Raw genomic sequence first — 23748 nt, 5'->3', positions numbered from 1 at the left:
TCAGAGGGTGCAAGGTGTTCTCTGTGTTGAGTGCTCTTGTAGGTATCGTTCTTATACGTTCTACAAAGTAAAACTCACGAAACCGCTATAAGAAGTATCCTAGAGAATTCGCTTTCCGTAGAACTTAGTTGTCTGTTTTGCTGTATTTATTTTGGACACCAAAATCTTCGTATCTTCTCACGTTTCTTTGTCAAGCGAATATAAAAGATGTTCATATCCAGTGTTAGGGATGTCAGTGAGGTAATATCAATCCTGAAACTTTTTTTCTCTCTCTCTCTCTCTCTCTCTCTCTCTCTCTCTCTCTCTCTCTCTCTCTCTCTCGATACAGGAAGTGAATCATATGCCTGGTGGTCAGTCGATTGCAACGGATCGAAGGTCGTCGTGGGGACGGGTAGAGAGAGTAGAAGAGTATGATGATGTGGGCGAAGAGAGGCTTAACAAACCATAATGAACATCATACCAGAGACCATCTTCATCCCCCGGGGTTGAGCCAGGCACCACTTAAATTCACTGTTTAATGATCTGAAGCGGTATCTCGATTATGCCTTCATGTTAGCCTGCTTTGAAAAAGATAATTTGGCATTTTGGTGTGAATACGGGCATTTAGCAATCGTTTCTTAGAGATGATGGTTTTATTTAAACTGATGGTAAACTGGGATTGTGGTGAAGCATTACTTTAGGTTTGAAAGCAGGGGGTGGGAATGTGACAAGATGACATCCTGCGCATTTCTGACGTCTTTTTAGTCATGCCTGTGAGGGAGGTGTCATCCGAAGAAACGCGCCTCTGGCAACAGTGTAATCGCCTCATTTTAATGTTATCAACATTTCATATCTCTTGTCGTTCATTCCTTCTGAGGCTAACCGTCTCGATTACAATTCCCGGTGAGGTAATATGGAGCTGTTGTACAGCTTTGTTAGGGAGGGGAGCCATCCTCAATTAATTTTATATTGTGCACATATGCAATATGTGTATGTATAGGTAGTATATGTGAATAGATATTGTTATACAGTAAATATAATACATATGTGTGTATATATGTATATAATCATGAAGCTATAAAATGTCGTTTAATATCAAATTCACGCTACTTCGGGAATATGAATACCGATCCATTTATCACGTATAAATTCCCTGCGGTGATAATTTCCCATCGACGATATTCCCGAAGTAGCGTGAATTTGATATTAAACGACATTTTGTAGCTTCATGGTTGTATGTAAATCACGGTGTGATAAAACTTTCATATATGCCTGTATATATGTATATGTATGTATGTATGTATGTATGTATGTATGTATGTATGTGTGTATATTTATATATATAATATATATTATATATATATAACTAGATATTGGTCATATGAAACTACTTTAAAAGTTATTAATTTTTTTAGTTTCCTTTTTTTTAAATTTATCACGGCATGAATAACCTAGGTGTGGTGACGCCAGTTTTAGTAGTTATAATCAATCAATCAATTAGTTCTTTATGTTTACATAAATTCATCCCTATAGACTTCATATACTGTACTGTAGAGGGAGGATATGCGGGTTCGAACCGACACCACGCCTCCCCTCGCCCTTTATTTTCTCAACCCCTCCGTTACAAGGTTTCATAAAATGTCTGTCTAAAAATTAGGTGGGTGCAGAGTAACAGTGGGGAGCAGCCACAGTAACAGTTACTTTCGTGTGCTATATACTGAATCATGACGATGTTTCTTACATAAAACTCCCATATCCTCACATCCTCACCACTATCAGACATCTCATTAATTTTGTAATGCACAAATGTATATATAATATATACATACACAAATATATATGTACATATATATATATATATATATATATATATATATATATATATATATATATATATATATATATATATATATATATATATATATATATGTGTGTGTGTGTGTGTGTGTGTATATGTATATATATATATATATATATATATATATATATATATATATATATATGAATTGTTATATCTTACACATGCATAAATTTTCTCACAGTCGCAAATATTAAACCACAGGTATCAGTTAATAGCGAATTCACTATACCTTGGACATGGCCTTTGATTTAGATGCATTTATATACAGTCGACTTTAACCATTCAAGAAAGAGAAAGTGGTGAGGAAAAGTTTGTTAGATTATGTATTATAGTTCAGGAAAGATAAAAAGGAGAACTGATGGATTAATGCAGTGCCTGGAGTGATATGTGGTCATTATTATGTTGGAGTAAATTTTGAAAAAGTAATAAAAGAGGACTAGGGTGAAAGGCGTGTTGAAGATTTACAGTTCAAAATTCCAGGTTTGGGTTATGGAGTCAGCAGAACGTGTTTGTGGTTTTAGGAAGGTTAGAAGAGAGATTAAGAACAAGTGGCGGGGTGAAGAAATTAGAAGTTTAATAAGAGAAAAGAGGAGGCCATTTGAGGTACAGTTGCAAGACAGAAAAGAGGCTTCACACGACCCTCTTTTCTGTCTTGCAACTGTACCTCAAATGGCCTCTTTTCTCTCTCTCTAAGATGGCATGTAATTTAGAAAAGTAGAGGGAAGGTTAGTGAGAACTCGAGGTGGAATAAGTTGTTCTACGAGGGGGTAAATGCAGAGAGGAAAGTTAACGAGTAAATGGATCTTTGAATAAAAAATGCAGATGGAGCGATCCACTCTAAGGTGAATGCAATCCTGGGTCAGTGGAGAGAATACTTTGATAATTTGTTAAATATGGAAAGCAGAAGAGAGGCAAAGCTGAATAACACAAGCAGAAGGGGCAAGGGCACGTTTGAGAATGCTGGTGAAATTGCTTTGGAGGATTTAAGGAGGGCAGTTAAGAGACTGAAAGGGAATAGATGCCAGGAGTTGATGGGGGTTCAAGTGAGATGCTTTCGCACGATGGGGAAAGTGTGACTGAAAGGCTGACCAGCATATGTGAGGTGTGTTGGAACGGAAAGTTATCAAAGTGAAAGGTGAGAGGAATGATTATTCGTTTACATAAAAGTCAGGGTGATAGAGGAGACAGTAAGAGTTAGGTAATAACCTTGCTGAATACACCAGGAAGGAGTATGGTAGCATTTTGATTGAGAAGGCAAGGTAAATGACAGGAGTTTGTATAGGAGAAGAACAGTGTGAGTTGACATGAGGAAGAGGATGCTTAGATCAACTTTTCACCTATGTGGACCTAGAGAAAGTTTACGATAGAGTTGATAGTGACGCAATGTGAAGGATGTAGAGCTTGTACGATATATAGATGGAATATGAAGCAAAAGGTAGATTTTGTTGGTCTGGTTTGGTGAAAATGGGCCAAAGACAAGGGTGTGTTGTGTCAGAATAGTTGTTAGGTTTTTTTTCAGTTGGAGTGGTGCAAGACTGTAGATGCTCAGCTGTGGAATAAGATGAGTCATGAATAAAGTGGGGCTAACTGATGTTTGCAGACAGTACTATACTGGTTGGGGATAATGAAGAGTAACTGTAGAGATTTTTGAAAGAGTTTGAAAGTTTTTGCAAGGGGAGAAAGTTAAGAGCAAACATGGGCGAGGATAAGGTTATAAGGTCATATGAGAGTCCAGAAGACACAGCAGTTATCGAAAGGAAGGAGAAGAATATTAATAAGTAAATAATGTTTCTCATGATGGTAGGAGAGAAGGTGAACCAAGAAAAGCAACCGGGTACTTGGAGAGTCTGTGGAAGACAAGGTTGGAATTTATGAAGGGCTTTTTAAACATTCTCCATTTATGAAAGTGGAATTTGGATATTTCTAGAGATGTTTTGGTTCTGTGGATAAAGGGATAAAGATAAGTTTGTGAAAAAGTAATTAATTCGGAAGTGTTGGGACGTAGTAGAGGAAAACTTTGGAAGGAATGAGTGCAACTATAAATAGTTATGGAAATTTCATGTATAGATGGTTTAGGTGGCAGTGCAGCAAAGATCAGTGTCCTTTTATTTTCTGGGGAGCTACTCCTGGATAGGGGATTGCATATATAGATATATATATATATATATATATATATATATATATATATATATATATATATATATATATATATATATATATATATATATATATATATATATATATATATATATATATATATATATATACATATATATATATATAATGTGTGTGTGTGTGTGTATAGGACTTCATTTAAACTGGATGGTATCTATCGGAGATATTTATTCAGGAAAAGTTTCAAGCTTTCTAGGATTAAAGTCCTCATTGTCTATAGCTGTTTACTTTTTACAAAATGGCTGTAAGGGTGGGGACAGGAAGAGAATACAGCGTTGCCATATCTATTTATCCCTTTTAATCTCACCCTCGAGCTTAATCCGTTGTTTATGGCTTTACCCGAGATTTGTCATTTACTGTACTTCGTTTTCTAAAGAAACAGCGTTGAGTAAATTTTGGCTATTCTTAATGAATTTTCTTTCTTTGCGTGCGTAATGAAATAATAATCACGGTTCTTATAATAATATCGTAATGTGTTTAATACATTAACACTAAAAATTTGTGAAGGTGGTTCGGCAGGAATAGCTTTTCAAGCCATTTGAATATTATCCATATTCTATTTTAGCAGTTATTTATTGGTTATGTGATTAGATTTTTTCGGTAACTCTGCAGGTTAAATAAACTATTCATCAGTTAGGAGATAAAAATAATGTACCATTAATTACACAGCCCCCTTGTTGTTTCTGAGAGTGAAGACGTTGGCGGTGGTGGAGGGAGAGATCTGATCCGCTTTGGCTATCCCTCGCCCTCGGGCCGTCCAGACCCTCCACTCCCACTGACATTCCTGGCTGCTTCAGGAGGTGACCACCGTTGTTGTTCTTCTTGTTGTTTAAGATTAAGCCAGCCTTGTGCTGGCACGGGCTCTTGCTCCTGGAGCAGCCCGTAAATTGTTCTTGATCGAGCTGGCCTTTTAAATGGCCTTGCTGACCACGTGTCAGCAAAATTAAGGTTTGGCAACGGCGGTCAAAAATGATGTCATATCTTTATGAAAATAAATGAGGTTTTTAAGGAAAATATGTGGTCAAATATATTTTCGTTATTACTTTTAAATGAATAGCATTTTTCTTCATTTCGTTTGAGCAGGCTGTAACAAAGCAAAATTTTTAATCATAACAAAAGACGTTTGACACCGCAGGAATTCCTTACTCGCCCCCACCCTAGCGATCTTAGAAAGGTAAACGGACTATAGTATCTACAGAATGACCGTACACGTGGTCCAGCTGTATTTATATGCATATGGGGAAAGGAATTAAAGCCCTTGTTGTTCCAGTTTCCTTTAATTATCCTCCTTCTGCTGTGTAGCCCCGCCCTCGTGACCTTGGCCTTTCTCTGCTTGCGGCTTCTTCCAGGTGTGTGTTGTTTTGTTCAGGGGGTCTGTAGTGTTTCTTCGTGTCCTCTTTTCTGTTGTCATGTAGCCTATATGATTTTTCTGTATAGTCTGTCCTCAAATCTGCTTCCAGTATTGCCTGCCATTACATTGCTTGCACATGTCATGAAGGCATTTTCTACAATTAGTCTGACAATTTTATTTGTGGTCTTGTAAAGAAAGTTTATATTCAAAACAGGAATTGGCTTAATGTTAATGTTATATATATATATATATATATATATATATATATATATATATATATATATATATACCACAGTGAAAAAATATAGGTCTTATTTTTTATTTATAAATGAATCACGTACAAAAATAATAATATATATATATATTTATATGAATATATATATATATATATATATATATATATATATATATATATATATATGTATGTATTAATTATTAATTTCATTACACAGTTGTTCTGTGCATTAATACAATTGCTAACAGGACCTCATTAAAACTGGATGGTATCTAGCGAAGATAATTATTCAGGAAAAGTTACACACTTCCCAGGACTAACAGTCCTCATTGTCAAGTATTCTACAGATACTTGACAATGGTGACTGTTGGTCCTAGAAAGCTTGTAACTTTTACTATGTACATATTTCCACTAGATACCATCCAGTTGTAATGAGGTCCTGTTAGTAAAATATATACATACATACATACATACATACATATATATGTACTGTATATGTGTATATATATATATATATATATATATATATATATATATATATATATATATATATATATATATATATATAAGGATGTATGTGCGTGTATGTTCCACAATAACTCTGAAACACATCGAGCAATTTCAACCAAACTTGGTATACTGTACATATGACTTACTATCTAGAAATCAGCACTGTTGGGGTAAGGCATCACTAGCGCCAAAGGGCACCAAAAGTGGGTGGAGGGCTTCCCTGAAACAGGGCTGGTTATGCCCGTAGACTTAGTAACTATACGAATTTATCATACTAATTTCGGTATGCATAATAACTTACTATCTGGAAAAGAATACTCTGGGGGTAAGACATCAATGGCAACAAAGGGGGTGGTGGTGGGAAGGGGGTAACAGAGAGTGAGACTGAGAGGGAGAGGAAGTGAGAGAGTAGAGGGGGATTTAGGGAGAAGAAAGAAGGAAAGAAATAGGGAGGGTTGGAGAGAGAAAGAGAGAGTGAGAGAGAGAGTAAAGGTGGTGTTTGGGAGAAGAAAGAGGGAAAGAGACAGGGAGGGTTGGAGAGTGAGAGGAAGTGAGAGAAAAAGAGAGAGTGAGAGAAAGAAAGAGACAGGGAAAGGAAGTGAGAAAGAGTGAGTGATAGGGAGAGGAAGTGTGTGTGAGAGAGTGAGGGAAAGAAAGAGTGAGAGAGAGAGAGAGAGAGAGTAAACAGGGGTGTTAGGGAGGAGAAAGAGGTAAAAAGTGAGGGAGAGTGGAGAGAGAGAGAGAGAGATAGAGATTTTAGCAGCTGTCGTGCAGAGTTATCCCTGGCAGCACCAGGTTGGTCAGCTAGTGTGAATTCTGCACACTTTTTGGACACGCTTGTTATTACATAGACCTAGATCCAAATGCAGGAAACATGAAGTAATTCTAATGTCCGGTAGCGGCTGACCACGAGAAATTCGGCAACGTGACCTCATTCTGATTACTCGCCATATATATATATATATATATATATATATATATATATATATATATATATATATATATATATATATATATATATATATATATATATATATAATGTGTAGTGTTAGAACCCTTGGAACACCGAGGACTTTGCATAAAGTTGCAGCATATTTAAAACCCTTCCATTACCAGACACTTGTCATATGTAAACAGGAGTTAACAGACTCGCTTCACACGCAAGAGAATGCCGTTTATGGTCTTCTCTTCTCTTGATAAGTTTCCAAATGCTTTTAAAATTTCCAAAAGAGCAGTGTTGATCATAAACAAATCCTGTCCTGGGGAAAGTATGGAGGAGTATAATGGGATGCTTAATAAGTAAGGTTGAAAATGTCCGCAGTGTCCGCTGTTTTAACACTAATGCACTTTTAGGTGCTGTTCCCTTCGCTCTCCAGTATTTATTTCGGGCACTGATGTGTGCAAGTTTGAAATGCTTATCCAGAAAATATTAAAAATGTTGCCAGTGTGTGCAGTTTGGCTGTGATGCCACTTCATGGTACTAAATAATACAAAAATGTAAAACACCCTCCATGGGCTTCTCATTGCCAGAAAGTTACTCGCAATACAGTTGAAGTACGACACGTTTTTCTGGCCGTGTCAGTGCCCTGTGTTTGTACAGTAATTTCTAAAATGCATAATTCAAATGTTGAAAAGTCATGTCTCTTAGATTAATGCCGTAGCATGTCTTATTTTAGTTTAATCAAATTGCTGGACAGGCTAGCGATGTTGAATTATTCAAGTGTTTGATGAAACCACCAAATGTTTTCGGCTTGACTTGCCTAAAGATATTTCCTAAAGAAGAAATATAGGAAGTTTTGCAGTTTTCCGTGCTCTAACGTACTTAAGTAGTCAGTAGTGCAATCGAGGCAATAAAGTAATTAACAAAGATAGTGCGTCATCAATACGATGAACCTAATTGCATTCCCAGCCGGGCTAATTAGAGGAGGCACAACACAGCCTATGCATGATTCCACTTCTTTCTGTAAATTATCCAGTTTATTTTAGTCTGGCTCTGGGGCCAGCGTAGTGTCAAGTGAAGAACGATAATTTCTCGGAAATGAAAATGGCTGGGGTTTGTAGAAGTGAAAAAAATGAGATGCTATTTCGAGATGTCACGATAATTAACAGCATTTATTTCAGGCATTAGAAAATTCGGACAGGGCCGTAGAACCCTTAGTAAGTATTGCTTTTATTTTTGTTTGTCTCTTCATTAGTGTGAAATCAAATGAAATTTTCTTTCCTAGAGGATTGATGATAACAGAAGGAAATATGTGGAGATGAATCTCATTTCAGAGTGTTCCATAAAACTAGCATTTGATAGATGTGTTCTGGTCCTGGAAGAATAAGACAGTGACGTTCTTCAGCCTCTTGAGATTAGGTACAGACTTAATGACAAGAGGATTTTTTTGTCGCCCCTCGATGATACTTATCTGTTATCGCGGTGATAGAGGCATGTTACCCGTTTTCGTTTGAGAATATCGATTAGAACAATTGGCGCCATTTACTTTTGTTCGTCGTATTTAAGGATTTTCACTAGTTAAATTCAGTACTAGGCAGATTGAATATTGTAGCAGTATTTTTTTCAACTCTTGGAATTTAGAACAGACTTCCGGCTTCTGATCATTATTCGTACTAACATGCATTGTTTATGGTTGCGATTTGCACTTTGTTCGTATCTACAACTACAACTCTCTCGTGTACCTATGTGTGTTATTGATTTGCGCAGCCATGTTTGTTCTTATGTCTGATAAACTATCGCTTCTCCTGCGGACGTTGGATTCATGCGATATAATCAGATATACTGTACTTTGTATCTTCGGAAGATTAGATATGGACATAATGAAGTTTTTACCTCAACCTCACTGTCAAACTGACAGTGCAAATGTTAACGATTTCTTTAATTTGCAGTGGCTATCCATTTTGGCGCGAAAACATTTAAAGAGAGTCAGCTCTCTCTCTCTCTCTCTCTCTCTCTCTCTCTCTCTCTCTCTCTCTCTCTCTCTCTCTCTCTCTCTCTCGCTGTACAGACAGCTTTACTTCTGCGAGACGTGAGAGGAATTATTGCAGGAGGGAATCGCTAAAGGTGTCTTTTACTTAACCCGCCCACTTCTCTCTCTCTCTCTCTCTCTCATTCAGTCAACCACTCGGTTTAGTTGCCAGTGGGTGTTGTACACAGCGACGACCACCATAGGCGAGAGCTCGGCGCTTTTTCGAAATCATGGTTTCGGTTGATGGAGAAGGTCCGATTTTCTTAGTTACTGAACCGTGCTGTGTGCGCCGTGTTTCTCCTTTTACTGTTTTGATAAGCCTGAGTTTTCCTGTTGATGTTTGATCTAGACATTGAGTTTGTTCACCGTGTTGAAGTGAGACAGTGAGAGTGTTCTTGATCCGTGAACTGTTGTGCATGTGTTACAGAGAAAAAACACAAAGTTTCCGTTCTGCACTCGTTAGAAGCGCTCGTTGAAGTTTTTTTTTGTATGTGTGTTAGAAGTTAATGTGTTGCATGAAAACACAAGTGCTTTCTTTAGTAAAATTACATTAAGTATAATCTAGGAGGCTATCCTTTTGTATAGAATAAGTGGATGATTGGTGTCATTTTTAGAACTGAACATTATAGGGGCCCATTCAGTGCATGAAACCCTCCTCGGTGTTGAGGGTTATGTGTGGTGGCAAGAGAAATAGTGTGACAGTTTTTTTTTTTAATTGAGATGACCTGTAGCAACATTTAGGACTAGTCTCATGCTCGTTATTTTGTGTGTGAAGATGTTTTGGGGAATAATGTGGTTCCATTAGCTTCGCTACTCAAGTAGATTTGTTTGTTGGTGTTCCAGATGGAAATATCTAGCTTTGATGAGGCCGCCTTTTATTGTATTTAATCGCTTTTGTTATTATTGTTGTTATTATTTCAGTAGATGAAATCTATTCACATGAAACAAGCACACAGGGGCCATTGACTTGAAATTCAAGCTTCCAAAGAATGTTGGTTTCAAACTCCCACCGCAGACCTCACTCTGCAGCAGTACTGATCATGATACAGAGTCAGTGATTTTTCATCGCCCCGGGGGAGACGCGAACCCACATCTGAGTGGCATACCACAAGACACAACCACTATAGCGTACCAGCGGACCAGCTGTTGAATTGTAAGAAGTCGACCCATGTGCCATTATTAGATGTCATTCCTTGTTATCTGCCCTGAATCGTACCCCCCCCCCACAACCCCCACGGCTGAGATACGGCCTCGCTCTGTGTTTGCCGTAGTTGTTTTATTCTGGGCATTTTCCCGTTGAGTGTGTCGTCCTCACAGACAGATGACTTGTGACACCGTGAGAGAGAGAGAAAGAGATCTATCTTACCGTGCATCCAGTTATCTTCCTCATTCACGAAGCGAGTTTGCCTCTTCTGTCGGGTCAGACCCTGTTCTGTTTCCTCGTAGTTCTTCCTGTTCCAGAAAAGCGCGTTAAAAGTTGTCCGTGCCATCGGTTTGTATATGTAGCTTTTGTTCTGTCATTTATTTGCGAAGCACTGAAGAAGATGCTATACTGTAGCATCACCTTTTTCGTAGTTACGCCCCAGAAGCGAAGGTTTGGGAGTGCAGTTACAGTGGGATTAGGTTTTGAGGAAGCAGGAATTTTCATGAACATAAATGTTTTGTCAAGCATTTAGTGTTGACGCGTTGATCTGCTTTGATATGACTTGTGTAGGCGTAAAAACTAGTTACAAATAGAATTCTTGAACCGCGTTCATTTCAAAAAGCATTGTTGATATGATGCTCAAAACTGACTGCGGTAGGTGACGTAAGCGCCGGATATGTCTTAAAAGCTCCAGTTGCAGTCATATTTCAACCACCAGACTGTAAAGAAAGACATTTAACGGCACTTAGTTGGCTATTTCCGTTGGTGTATGCAAATTCACGAGCCTGGTCATTGCAGGAACCTTGAGAGTGCAGAATGACAGCTGACGCCACTACCGGTAGTCCTGATTATCATCTTCGGTAGGCAACTCGGGAAAATACTGAAGTAAACGTCGATGGCTTCTTTGGCTTTGGTAAGATAAGGAAGATTTTATGAAGGAGCTGAACAGCATTTTGTACGTTTTTTATGAAAATGTAGTGAGAATGTTACTCGCTTATACACTGTAGCTCGGCAACATTTTACGTTAACAATGTGTACTTTCGAATAAAGAACCTCCAATTGGCACTGTCACATCTCCCTGCACGTGGAGCCTCTCGGAGCGTCGTCATGTTTCAGCAGTTGTCTTGAGTGAGGCCAACGAACCTCACTCGAGTTGTTCGAATGGCAGGGCAGCATCATTCATTCAGTCGCCCTGACTCGCTGTCATCTCGCTGATTGATCCCATTTCTGGCTTTTAGCTCTGCAGCGTTTTGTATTTCAGTTTTAGGTAGAGTGAAACAAAACCTCTTGGTGATTGACTTTTTGAGAAAAATCCGAATATACAAGGTTGGTTCTTTTAATTTCTAGTGATGTAATTTTCTTAGAATTCCTTTTGTAGTTTCAGAAATCTGGATGGATGTTAAATCACGCCATAGGTTTGTTCTGAAATCAGTGGAGGTTTCAGGCTGAGGGACTTCATAGCGAAGATTTGCAAGAATTTGCAGAGCTAGCTTTTTCCCTGAGCGTCTTGCTCTCTATTTTTGCCTTCATTTATGATTATGTACGCCTGTACATACTTATTTATCTCGTAGTGTCTTCACTTTGCTCTGAAGAACATTATTTAGCTGACCTCTCTGAAGGCGCAAATGCATGACTTCCCATAAATGAAGATGTAGGTGGTGAATGCAAAATCTCCTTCAGGAGATGAATCATTCCCACAAAAAGCCAGTTTGCGAAGTCAGGAGATGTTCAATACTTGAACAAGAACGTCCTCCATTTTCATCTGTCATTTATTCATATGTGCATTTTGTAGCCTGCAAGAAGATGGCGCGCTCTTATAATTTTTTTTTTCCATGTAGGTTTGGTCGCCGAATGTTTTCTGCTCTCTGCAAATGTAGCCGTGTTCTGTGGATGTGTTCATCATGTCGTCCTTAACTGGTTATTCATGGCTAAGCATTGACAAGGCAGTAATGGTGACAGTATGCGTTCATTGGGCTACTTTTTCTAGATACGATGTCTCTTTGGCCTCGGTGCCATATGACCTTGAAAGGTGTATCCCACGATGGAGAGAATTTCGTATTTGTGGCTTGAGATTGATCAGTGGCTATAGTCATTTTATGTGAATAGTATTGCTGCTTGCCAAATAAATAGCATGAGGAAGATCATATCTCATCCGTAGGGCATAGGCCATGGGCCAAGGTGGTTAAGGTCCCAGCGAAGTCAATTTTGACTCCTCTCCAACATTATTTTATCATAGGCCCGCTAGTTATTTGTAATACTTTAACGTAATGATAAGTTCTCTCTCTCTCTCTCTCTCTCTCTCTCTCTCTCTCTCTCTCTCAAATATATGTACACATATATATACACAAATATATGTATATATATATATATATATATATATATATATATATATATATATATATATATATATATATATATACATATATATATGTACATACAGTATGCATATAAATGTATAATGTGTGTGTATGATAGTTTTGTCACCTGTCTCTCTTGATAGCTGAATGGGTAAGTTGATTACTTTTGTATCAAACCCAAAAGACGCAAGTTCGAACCCTGGCCGGAGCAGATGCACAGTGAACTCGACATTAATGAGGTTTTTGGGGGAGTATACATAGATGTGCGGTTTATATTTGCAGCTTCATAAAGATTTCGCTTGAAATACCTTGAATACGAATTGAGCTTCCATATGTACATCTCATATATGTGGACTCTGTGAGAATAGGAAAGTTGTAATGAGACCATTATGTTTGGGCGTTTCCCCTTTTAGTATTGCCGCCGATGCGATACGAATCCCTCTTTTTGCCATAGTGTCAGAAGCACTTTTGGATCTACTCAGCCCTCTACGTGCATGCTCTGTGTTTACATCTTCAGTTGTTTTCTCATAAAATTGCGTCTCAGTTTCGAACAAGTAGAAGATCATTCCGTGAAGTTCGTCCTGTATTCTCAGATTTACATAAAGTAAAAATCATTATGCTAAGATGCTGAATTATTGATATATCGCCAAAGTTGACTTATGCTTGCCGTGGAAACGTGAAGACGTCATTCTAATAGATAACTTCTTCATTTCGAATTGACGGACTTTTAAAATCTGATTAATAATTTTATGAGATTTTATTAAAGATTTTTTTACTGTGGAGTGGCGAAGACGAATAAAATGTTGATCATTTTGGTCGTAACCTCAAGAAAAAACTAAATACAAAACTAAAAAGTGGCCTGCATCGATACAACAGGATGAAGAGTTCTTTACGGTTTTCTTTAGGATATCTCTGTGGCTTCAGACTTTTATACGTAATTAGTCAAGTGAAATGTATATTTTCTCCCATTAACTCACTTTAGTCTAAAACTCGAAAATAAGGCACAAAAAATCTCTCGAGTAAGTTTAAATACTCGTCCACTCATCCAAGGTCTTAACTCGAAGAACTCTCTCTCTCTCTCTCTCTCTCTCTCTCTCTCTCTCTCTCTCTCTCTCTCTCTCTCTCTCTCTCTCTCTCTCTCATTGCCGTCATATGGAATCTCAGTACACCACTTAATCCCGCTGTGTATGATTTGTCGGGAACTGCAAGACTTTGTCAGAGTGAATATTTTGTTCTATCTTGCAACTTCCAATTATTCATAGTACAGTGCAGTCATGCTCAGATATTGATTATTCATAGTCGTGTGAAATAATTTGTGAACGATTGACATGATTCTAAACCAAAGGACAGAGTCTTAGCGTTTCGAAAAATAGAATGAATGTGTATACGCACGCGTTTTATGTTTAATTCAAAGCCTCAGCAGCATTGTCCGCAGCACCTTTCAGTCGGCTTCTTGCTGAATCCGTTGTGTGGAAGGATCTGGCAACCCGAGCTTTGATTGATTTTCTAAGTATGGTACGTTCACCCTTTCCCTTATTGTTGTTATGTATGAGGGTTATTATCTATTCCCATCCAAAAGAATGAGAGAACTTCATCAGACTACTAAAGAGACGCTCGCCTGCTTTCCCGAAGCGTTTCCCTTTATTTATTTAGGACAGATGCACGAGAACCAAGTTCACAAAAGTTTTATACTAGACCGTTACGAATCAGTCTTGATACGTAAACATGTGCCTGTTCGAAGGAGACCCTTTAAACTGACGATTTCTCAGATATGTGATTTGATCGTAGACGTCCTCAACATTAGGAAGTCATCATGCGACGTCCCTCCTTCAGTACAACACTCGGCTTGTCCCGGGACGGAGGTGATTGATTAAGAAGGGACTGTGTTCAGCTGATGAAGTGCATACATTTTTGGAGTGTTTAGAGAATTTTCCCTGAACGTATGTATTCATTTGTTTGTTTATTGTTATTTTTTAGTTCTAAAGGGCAATCCTACATGGTTTCCCCATGACCTCGCCACGGTATGTGGGGGAAGAACCAGACTTTGTTTAAAAGATGCACGTACATTGCTATCACATATCGACTGCCTAGTTCTCCTCGCTTGATATTTGCTAAAAGAGGATTTCGTTGATAAGTGCGTAGTAAATGAAATTAACGGTGTCATATTTGAACTCAGCTGTTCCCTCACCTAAAGAGGGTGCTATCGCCGTCAGACTATGAAGAATTTATCGTTCCTGTGCTCCGTATGGCCTACTCGTGGAATTGATGTTTTGTAGCGTTCGTGCACCACACAGGTGTCCTGCTAATTTCAAACATACGAAGTTATATATATATATATATATATATATATATATATATATATATATATATATATATATATATATATATATATATATATATATATATATAGAAGCATCATGAAGCTGTATCCCGTACCAGGGATGAACCCCTGTGCATAGAATTTCCACGTTGGTCGATTCTTACTTTTACACAGAAGGCTCATAAATAACTTACGACGCTCTTCACCTGGATTCCATGACCCCTTACTTTCTAGTCATATATACAGTATATATATATATATATATATATATATATATATATATATATATATATATATATATATATATATATATATGTATGTATGTATAAAAGGTATGTGAGAGTACGTGGTATAATCTCATGTAGTGTTCGAGAAGATGGAGATTAATTTGTATTCTAGGTAATATTATGCAGTGCATAATATTTGTATTGACCACTGGCAGATGATAGTGATTCAGGTGTACTAATAAAGGGCAGATAGGAGTCTTGATAAAGGCAGATACGGGAGAGGCGTAGCGAAGTGGAGAGTAGGGGAGTTGACAAGAGATAACGGTAGCAAACAATGCTGATCTATCTTGATGGCGAGGCGTTTCTCTCCTCGATTGTTGGGATTGTTCTACTAACTCTCTCTCTCTCTCCCTCAGATTAATTGATGGGTTTTTGTGATTGTTTTATTCTCTCTCTCTCTCTCTCTCTCTCTCTCTCTCTCTCTCTCTCTCTCTCTCTCTCTCTCTCTCTCAGATTAATTGATGGATTGTTCTCTCTCTCTCTCGGATTAATGGATGGATTGTTGTGATTGTCCTATTGACTCTCTCTCTCTCTCTAATTGATGGATCGTTGTGATTGTTCTATTGACTCTCTCTCTCTCTCTCTCTCTCTCTCTGTCAGACTAATTGATGGATTGTTGTGACTCTCTCTCTCTCTCTCTCTCTCTCTCTCTCTCTCTCTCTCTCGGATTAATTGATGGATTATTGTGATTGTTCCTCTCCCTCTGTTTAATTGATGGATTGTTGTGATTGTTCTCTCTCTCTCTCTCTCTCTCTCTCTCTCTCTCTCTCTCTCTCTCTCTCTCTCTCTGTTTAATTGATGGATTGTTGTGGTTGTTCTATTGACTCTCTCTCACTCTGTCGGATTAATTGATGGATTATTGTGACTGTTCTATTGACTCTCTCTCTCTCTCTCTCTCTCTCTCTCTCTCTCTCTCTCTCTCTCTCTCTCTCTCTCTCTCTGTCGGATTAATTGATGGATTGTTGTGATTGTTTTATTGACTCTGTCTCTCTGTGATTGTCCTGTTGACTTTCTCTCTCGGATTTATTGATGGATTGTTGGGATTGTCCTGTTGACTCACTCTCTCTCTCTCTTTCTCTCTCTCGGATTAATGGATGGATTGTTGTGATTGTCCTATTGACTCTTTCTCTCTGATTAATTGATGGATTGTTGTGATTGTTCTATTGACTCTCTCTCTCTCTCTCTCTCTCTCTCTCTCTCTCTCTCTCTCTCTCTCTCTCTCTGTTTAATTGGTGGATTGTTGTGATTGTTTTATTGACTCTTTTCATCTTTTTCTCTCTTGCTGTCTCTTTCTGTGTCTGTAATTACTTGATGTATTGTCGTGATTACTCTGTTTACTGAATAAATTGTCTTCACAGAACAATATCGGTCCTGATATTGATGTAATTACAGCGTGGATTTTTATGTCGTTTACTAGTTTGAGATAAAAATCGTACCAGCGCAGCGGGACGTTTACTACAAAGGGACAATTTTCAAGGTGTCAGAAATATGTGACCAGAACACCCAGGCCTTTTGGAGGAAGAGATGTGTAATGTCGGAGGAAAGAACACGGTTCCGCGTATTATTTAAATAAATAGATAGATTTACTCAAGGGAACTTTGATAACTTGAATGTTAATGTTTAAAAAGTGCTGTTTGATTGGGTGGCAGATGTGATCGTAAGTTTCTTCGTGTTTTGTAGTTTTAGAATGACGGTCGTTTGAAGTGTTTGTGGTAAGGGGATGAATATTTCTCACTGTACCTAGTTGATAAATGGAGGTAAAATTTTCAAGCTCCTTGGTTTTTATTATGAATTTTTGACGACCATATTACTAAGGTTGGGGCAGTCCTTTCACATAAAGAACAGCCTAAAATCAGGCGGCATAGGATTTTTTAATGATGTGAAGTAGATATATAATTGAAAACTGAATATATTGAATGGAGATGTATAGTCTTTAGTTACACCAGATGATGCAAATTGGGGGCAAATTGTTGGAAGGTGGACAGTCTTTATACCCTGCCTGTGTCTTCGTAATATGCCTTGGAATTGCACCAAGAGATCCATGGAATACCTTGCATGAACCATTTCTAGTTTGAAGCAGGCTTGAGACCCAACCTCCTGTCCAGAATTCGTCCCTAAGATGGTTCATGGTGTTAGCATTTTGATAACCTGAGTTGATCCTCTTCGGTAGGGATGGCGGAAGAAAGCATGACCTCGTGGTTCTGGGACACCGAAGTCTGGCTTCCTCCGGGCTACACATGGGAATCCCTTAACCAAGCAAAGGACTTCGAATACCCACGCTTCCTGGACATATGGACTTACCCTTTCGCTATAGCAGCTGCCTTCATCATCCTGCGCTACTTCATCCTCACTCCATATGTGTTCATACCCTTTGCTCTGCGCACTGGTATCAACAACACCTGTGCACGGCCACCTTTACCTAATGCCACCTTAGAAAAGATTTTTAGGAAATATCGAACTCGTGCACCTGTTGAAGTTATTTTAGAAGGGGCCAAGAAAGAAGGTCTAACAGAACGACAGGTGGAACGCTGGCTGCGACAGAAAGGTGCAGCCACTCGCACAACTGATGTAGGAAAATTCCTTGACTGCATATGGCAAGTAGTTTACTATTCTCTCTATACAATATTTGGTATTGTTGTTTTATGGGATAAACCATGGCTCTGGGACATTCGTCATTGTTGGTACAGATTCCCAGAGCAAAGCATTGAGACTGATGTGTGGTGGTATTACATGGTGGCATTGGGGTTCTACTGGTGTATGACGTTAACCCATTTCATCCAGCATCATCGCAAAGATTCACTCCAGATGTTTCTTCATCATGTCCTGACTATTATGCTGATCACCTTCTCGTGGACGTGCAACTTCGTCCGCGTGGGCACCTTGGTGCTGCTGGTCCACGAGTGCACTGATATTCCCATGCTCATTGCTAAGATTTTTGCTCTGTACAAACGTCAAGATCTCATGGATAAGTTCTTTGTAGTGTTCCTATTGTTGTGGTTGGCCACACGCACAGGTTTCTACCCTTTTTGGATCATGAGAAGCACATTGTTTGAAGCTCATTTAATTTTGAATTGGATGTATCCTGTTTATTATATTTTTAATGGTATGCTCATAGCATTGTTAGTGATCCATTGCATTTGGACATACTTTATTTTAAGGATTGTGATAAGGAAACTCAGAAACCAGGAAGTTCAAGACATAAGATCGTCATCTGATTATTCAGCGGAGGACGATGACAGTGTTGAGCTCAAAAAGGAATCCTAAGTGATCCTAAACCATACAATACTCTGTAAAGACTGAATGATAATCAGGGATCTTTGCTGCTTTCTCTTTTTGCAGTCATATTGTTTGTGGATTCAATTTACAACTCATGCTAGAAATTCCAATGCTCACATTCCAGTGTGCTTATAGCCGCTTTTATTTTTGTCAGTGATACAGCTTGCACAGTGTTGCAGCTGTGATTTTGCATCGAGTGTTTAATGTAAGCAATAGGAGGCTGTGAAATCCTTTATGATAATCATGAATACAAGTCCTATTTGAAAACAATCATTTATTCATGTCGGAAACGTCTTTATTTTGTAATTTGTATATTTGACCTGAGCTGTGACTTGTGGGAATTGAGTTTAGTTACTATTAGTTTATTTCATTTGTTATGAATGTTTTAGTTCCTTGGTGGCCAGTACTGATGAGTGTATATCTAGACAATTTGCAACAAAGTGATTAAGTGACAGTGATTGTAACATGATTCAAAGATTATATTTGCTTGGACACTCCTGGGAGATCAAAGTTAATTCAGTTTTATATTGCTTGGTGTATTAAATGCTAATGGTAGTCGTCCATTGAGTTTAGTAGTGTAAATATATTGGCCCTGATTTGCACATCTAGAGTTCGTAAGCAGGATTAATCTGCACATGGAAATGACCAAGATCAGATTCAGGTAAAGAAACGGTTTTGGTGACGAATCAGGCCCTTTTGGGCAAGTTATGTTGGTGTATCAGGCAAAATGTATTTCAAGTCAGTGTGTTCTCAGGAAAGGTTAGGAGATTCAACTCTATCTTGTTATTCCTAGTTAGTAATGTTTGGAATGTTCACAAATGTATCGAAGGTGAAATATTAATAAAGTCTGTACGATGTCCAATTCAACACTTATTGATAAGAATTGTGTAAGAAATTTGGTACACTAAAGTAAATAAGTCCTTTATTTTCAGTTGCTAATCATTTGCCAGTTTCTTTCGTCATCAGTGATAGTTCAATGTCAAAATTTTTATTCAATAAGCTGCAGCGGATACTTGTCCGATTGAAACAATTTAGAATTGTACTCTTGTTGAGGGTAAATTGCACAATGTCCTTTTTAGTGCTATGTTTGGTAGGTTAAGTACACTTTTTGAGGTGAGTGTTAAATTTGGCAAAGGTGTGGTCTATACTTGTCAAGTGATGGTATCCCAAAACGTAATGGTATATGTCGACTGATCTTGAAGGTGTGAGTTTCATGTTAAGGCAAGCTGCGCACTCGTGCTGTGATGATTTATGGCCTGCCTCAGTTGATGGTAGGCCACACAGTCTTTCTTTCCTTATATCATTATTTTTTGTATTGTATGGGGTTGAATATCTGCTGTGGAATAGTGTGCTGACAATTATTATATATGCTGGCCTAAAGTTTGTTGTTATAGAGTTATAGTGGTGAATATAGTAGTCTGGTTTGGAGTTCAATGTAAATTATATGTGTGATCACTGCAGAATTTTTGTACATATCTACAAAAGAGAGGGATTCTAGTATACTTAGACCACAATTATGACTCGAGAACTTGGAAGACCCTTAGACTTTCTTTTTATGGCTTACCGAAAACATTTCTCTTTGTATTACACAGTTGGCTTATAGAATTTTATTATTTGCGTCATTATTGAGTGAATAAAATGCTTTTTTATACTGATAAGAGAAAGAGTTGATTGTGTTAAGTTTGTATGTTAGTGATTAAAGTAATTTTCATGTCTTATAATTAATTTGGAAATGATAATTGGTATTATCGCAACAGGGAGATTGATTAAAGATCGTAGTATTACTATATGTATCCATCCGTAAGTAATAACTACTGTTAATTGGTTAATTGGTGACAGGCTGAAGAGTATCCACATTTATGTATATCGGTAATTGACAATTGATGAAATGCTTGCTTTTGAAACGAGCCAGAGTAAAACGTGTCCGAAATGGAGTTTGGCCTGCCAGAATTTCATCATCTGATGGTATAAGAGTTGTTATTTTGTACACTTGTGAAATTTGGTGCCGTTAGAGTACTTCGTCCAATTGGAAAGACAGACAGACAGACCTTTCTGTAATAACAGATAATGAAGAGTGGTTACCCTCTGCAATTCCTCACAGGAAACGTAAATACCTAAGACACGTTCTCTCTCGTTGTTGAAATGGAGAATTGATAACTACAGTTTCACCAAGTCGGCTTTGGTGGGTGTCTAGAACCCAGCTGCCGAAAAATTCGGCACATTTTGAGTCATTTATGGTAGATTTTTTAATTCACAATTCTAAGTCGACTCGTCATTGCGGTCTAGTTGTCAAGATGAGTGGACGTTACCTCATGTTTTCTCGGATGTTTAACGAGACGTTGGCTTCAAAGCTACACCCCCTGAGTGGTTCAGATCGCTTTTGCTCCGCACAAAGGATCCTACTCTCTTTTTGCTATGTAGCCTTGCTTTTATTCGGCATTCTCACAGTGTTTACACTAAGTCGTGGTAAAATAGCCTTGATTTTTTGGGATTAACATCCTGGTTCTTGATGACGCAACTGATTACCTAGGGTTATTTGATGCCGCCGGAGGCTTCTGGTTCCAGAGGTGATTTTATCCTCACTTCAGTTTCATGAACTGGCTGACTAGAGCACTGAAATCACTTCCACAGTTTTCAGAACGCTTCAGATAATTCCCACCAGAGGTCATTCATCACATTCTATGTAGGGTGAATGTAACAGTTTTCTCCCCCCAGAAAGCAGTTCTGAAAAAGGTTCAGTTTCACTTTAGGTTTTGCTTAAGTATTAAGTATGGTTTCAGTGTTTTGTTAAAAAAGAAAGAGAGAAAGAAAAGAAGAATGGGAAGGGGGTTCATTTTCCCGTTGCTGTGTTTAAGAGTAACTGAATGCTAACGATTAATAGAAATCATGCATTTTTCCTCATTCATCTAATTTTTCTCGGTGAAGCGTCATATGCTGCTAGTACAAAATAATGAATGAAATGGCGCAGAATTAATGGAATTGGTTTGGTTTGTATACATATCGATGATATATATATATATATATATATATATATATATATATATATATATATATATATATATATATATATATATATATATATATATATATATATATATACAGTATATATCACGCAAAAGGTCATGTGCATATTTTATTTAAAGTTGTAAGTAAACTACTACGGTACGTCGTAGTTCAGTATAAGAGTGAGATGTCAGTTTACTTTTGTTGAATTAGGTGCAAGGATACGAGGTTGCAATTTTTGTTCTTATGTCTTTCTTTTTATTCTTGTTAAAGCTTTTGTCATTCAGTGAGATATAAGCTTACTTTCTTGACTCTTTTCTTCTTTAATTTAGATTTTTGTGGTAAGAATGTTAATAGAATGGTCAGTATATCATGTCACACAAAGTACACAAATAGTTTATTTTAAGTTTACTATTTTTTGGTAATGAAGATAATTTTGAACGATAGTGTTAGAGCAATATTATCTTTAATTTATTTTGATGACTAATATATGAACATATTTTATTTTTTTTTTTTCTTATACCATGTTCTAGTCGCAACAATTCTGCGCAATTTGTCATAACAGTATTTGAAGCCAGTTTGCCTGTTAGCAACTAGATCTTTGAATAGCTATGCAATTCTGTGTTGTTTTTACATCAGTTTAATGTTTATGTTAATAAAATAAGGAATATTTGAATCTCTCTTTGTTAAATTTATCCTGCTTCTTAGTTGACCTGGCACGGTTTTTATTTTGAAAAACAGCATCTGAGCCATTCCTAAGAGAGGTCAGCTTTTCGATTCAGTAGTCTGGTTAAACTCAGTTGAATATAATATTGATTCTGCTAATCATCATTTCGGTTGTTATGATTCTTAATAGTTCAAGGATATTCTGTAAAGATCATCTGGTATTTTCTGTAGTCAGCTATTCATTTAATAGTCTTGTATTCAAGTCTTTTATTCATCTATACCTCTTCTTAGAGACATGTCGCCGATGTGTATGTAGGTACATATTAGCTTAAGTGACTCTCTCTCTCTCTCTCTCTCTCTCTCTCTCTCTCTCTCTCTCTCTCTCTCTCTCTCTCTCTCTTGTATTCTGCTGGGAAAAGCATAAGTTTCCGAAAGCTGGAGTTCTGCATGGACTGTTCTTCATCCAGTGGTGGTCAATATTGAGGTGGGATCGACTAGCCATTGCATTGTGTTCATTGCATATGAGGTGGATGAGGGCGCGTGCCGAAGTTCGACGCCTTCGTCTAGAATCGATCCTTTTGTGAAAAAGTGATGGCACGCTGCAATTTCCCAGCTTCACATATACGCTGTACTTACTTACTTCCTCGCCAATTGATATATCGAAAATCCAGGGCTGACTTGTGTTAGTAAGTGAACAAATACACACGCATCTCCAGACACACAAACACTATATACATTAAACACGCATACACATTGTGCTTGTCGTGTATTTCGAATGCTTGAGAATTAAATTTAGTGATAACATTTTCTGTGGTAAATTATTATTATACTTTTAATATGTAGTAAGTGCTATTGTTTATTGTTTCTTTTTGTTACGACTGTATTTCTCTAATAGACCACTTATGATGTCACGTTTGTGATGTTTCGGAAAAAAGATACCTTTCAAGTTCACCTTTAACACAATGACATATTTTTTTTAATGTAAGATTTCCGATATTCCTGGCAAAATCTAATCCGCAAGGGATTTATAACATACCAGGTGATATATCAATTTTGTTTTAGGCTTGTTTGATTAAAGTAAAACCAACAGCCCTGTCAGGAACTCTGTGACTAAGTTAAGCTATCGTTTGTAATCAACTGACTCAAGTTTCCCAACAGACACCTGTATCATCCACGTCAATGAATATTCAGAGCTGAATGGAGTGTCTCATATGACACCAGCTGAAACAGATATTCCCAAGGGCACTTCCTGTTTCAGAATGCAGTTATCAGTGCCTTAAAAGATCGTAAAAATGTCCTTAAGAAACTTCCACAGTCCACGTGATGTTCGGAACAGTGATATCCTGCTTTTCGTTTACTTCTCCTCCTCCTCCTCGTGAGCAAACATTCCTATGAGACAAGGCTTAGATGAACGCCATTCAACTGCAAGTTTCCACAGTCCTGATGGCCAGAAGGTGAATGGAGAAAGAGAAAGCTAATTGGCAATAATACCAGACTCGAAGCTCGTTCAGGGGAATCGAACTTCATTTGGAAAATGAGATTATATTGAATATTGAAGGATAAAGGAATCAGTGCATTGCAAGGAATAAGCGAACTGAGTTTGCAATAGTTATTC

General features: G+C 37.7%; 2 protein-coding genes across 17 annotated transcripts in view; both read left to right on the top strand.

Annotated features, from left to right (window-relative positions):
- LOC136835356 (lysine-specific demethylase 8-like) overlaps positions 1 to 23748 on the top strand; it is a 252028-nt gene that overhangs the window by 94443 nt on the left and 133837 nt on the right. The gene's annotated exons all lie outside the window — the stretch shown is intronic.
- Positions 334 to 22143, top strand: LOC136835358 (ceramide synthase 5-like). 5 transcript variants are annotated; one of them, XM_067098765.1, is made up of 2 exons: positions 334 to 530; positions 17359 to 22143. In XM_067098765.1, the coding sequence occupies exon 2, from the start codon at positions 17361 to 17363 to the stop codon at positions 18450 to 18452; it is 1092 nt and encodes a 363-aa protein (XP_066954866.1). In that variant the 5' UTR covers positions 334 to 530; positions 17359 to 17360; the 3' UTR covers positions 18453 to 22143. The 5 variants fall into 5 exon arrangements, with proteins under 5 accessions (XP_066954866.1, XP_066954862.1, XP_066954864.1 ...); XM_067098761.1 differs by lacking the exon at positions 334 to 530 and adding an exon at positions 9176 to 9332; XM_067098763.1 differs by lacking the exon at positions 334 to 530 and adding an exon at positions 10351 to 10499.

The sequence above is a fragment of the Macrobrachium rosenbergii genome, chromosome 55 (genome assembly GCF_040412425.1).
Source record: "Macrobrachium rosenbergii isolate ZJJX-2024 chromosome 55, ASM4041242v1, whole genome shotgun sequence".
Classification (NCBI taxonomy): domain Eukaryota; kingdom Metazoa; phylum Arthropoda; class Malacostraca; order Decapoda; family Palaemonidae; genus Macrobrachium; species Macrobrachium rosenbergii.
This window is presented reverse-complemented; position numbering and strand designations above follow the sequence as displayed.

What these genes read in the sequence shown, in the direction of transcription:
- LOC136835358 (XM_067098761.1), top strand. Translation starts at nt 9,311, where the DNA reads ATGGTTTCGGTTGATGGAGAAG. An exon ending in GGTTTCGGTTGATGGAGAAG is followed by an intron (nt 9,333 to 17,358) that starts GTCCGATTTTCT and finishes CCTCTTCGGTAG; the next exon opens with GGATGGCGGAAGAAAGCATG.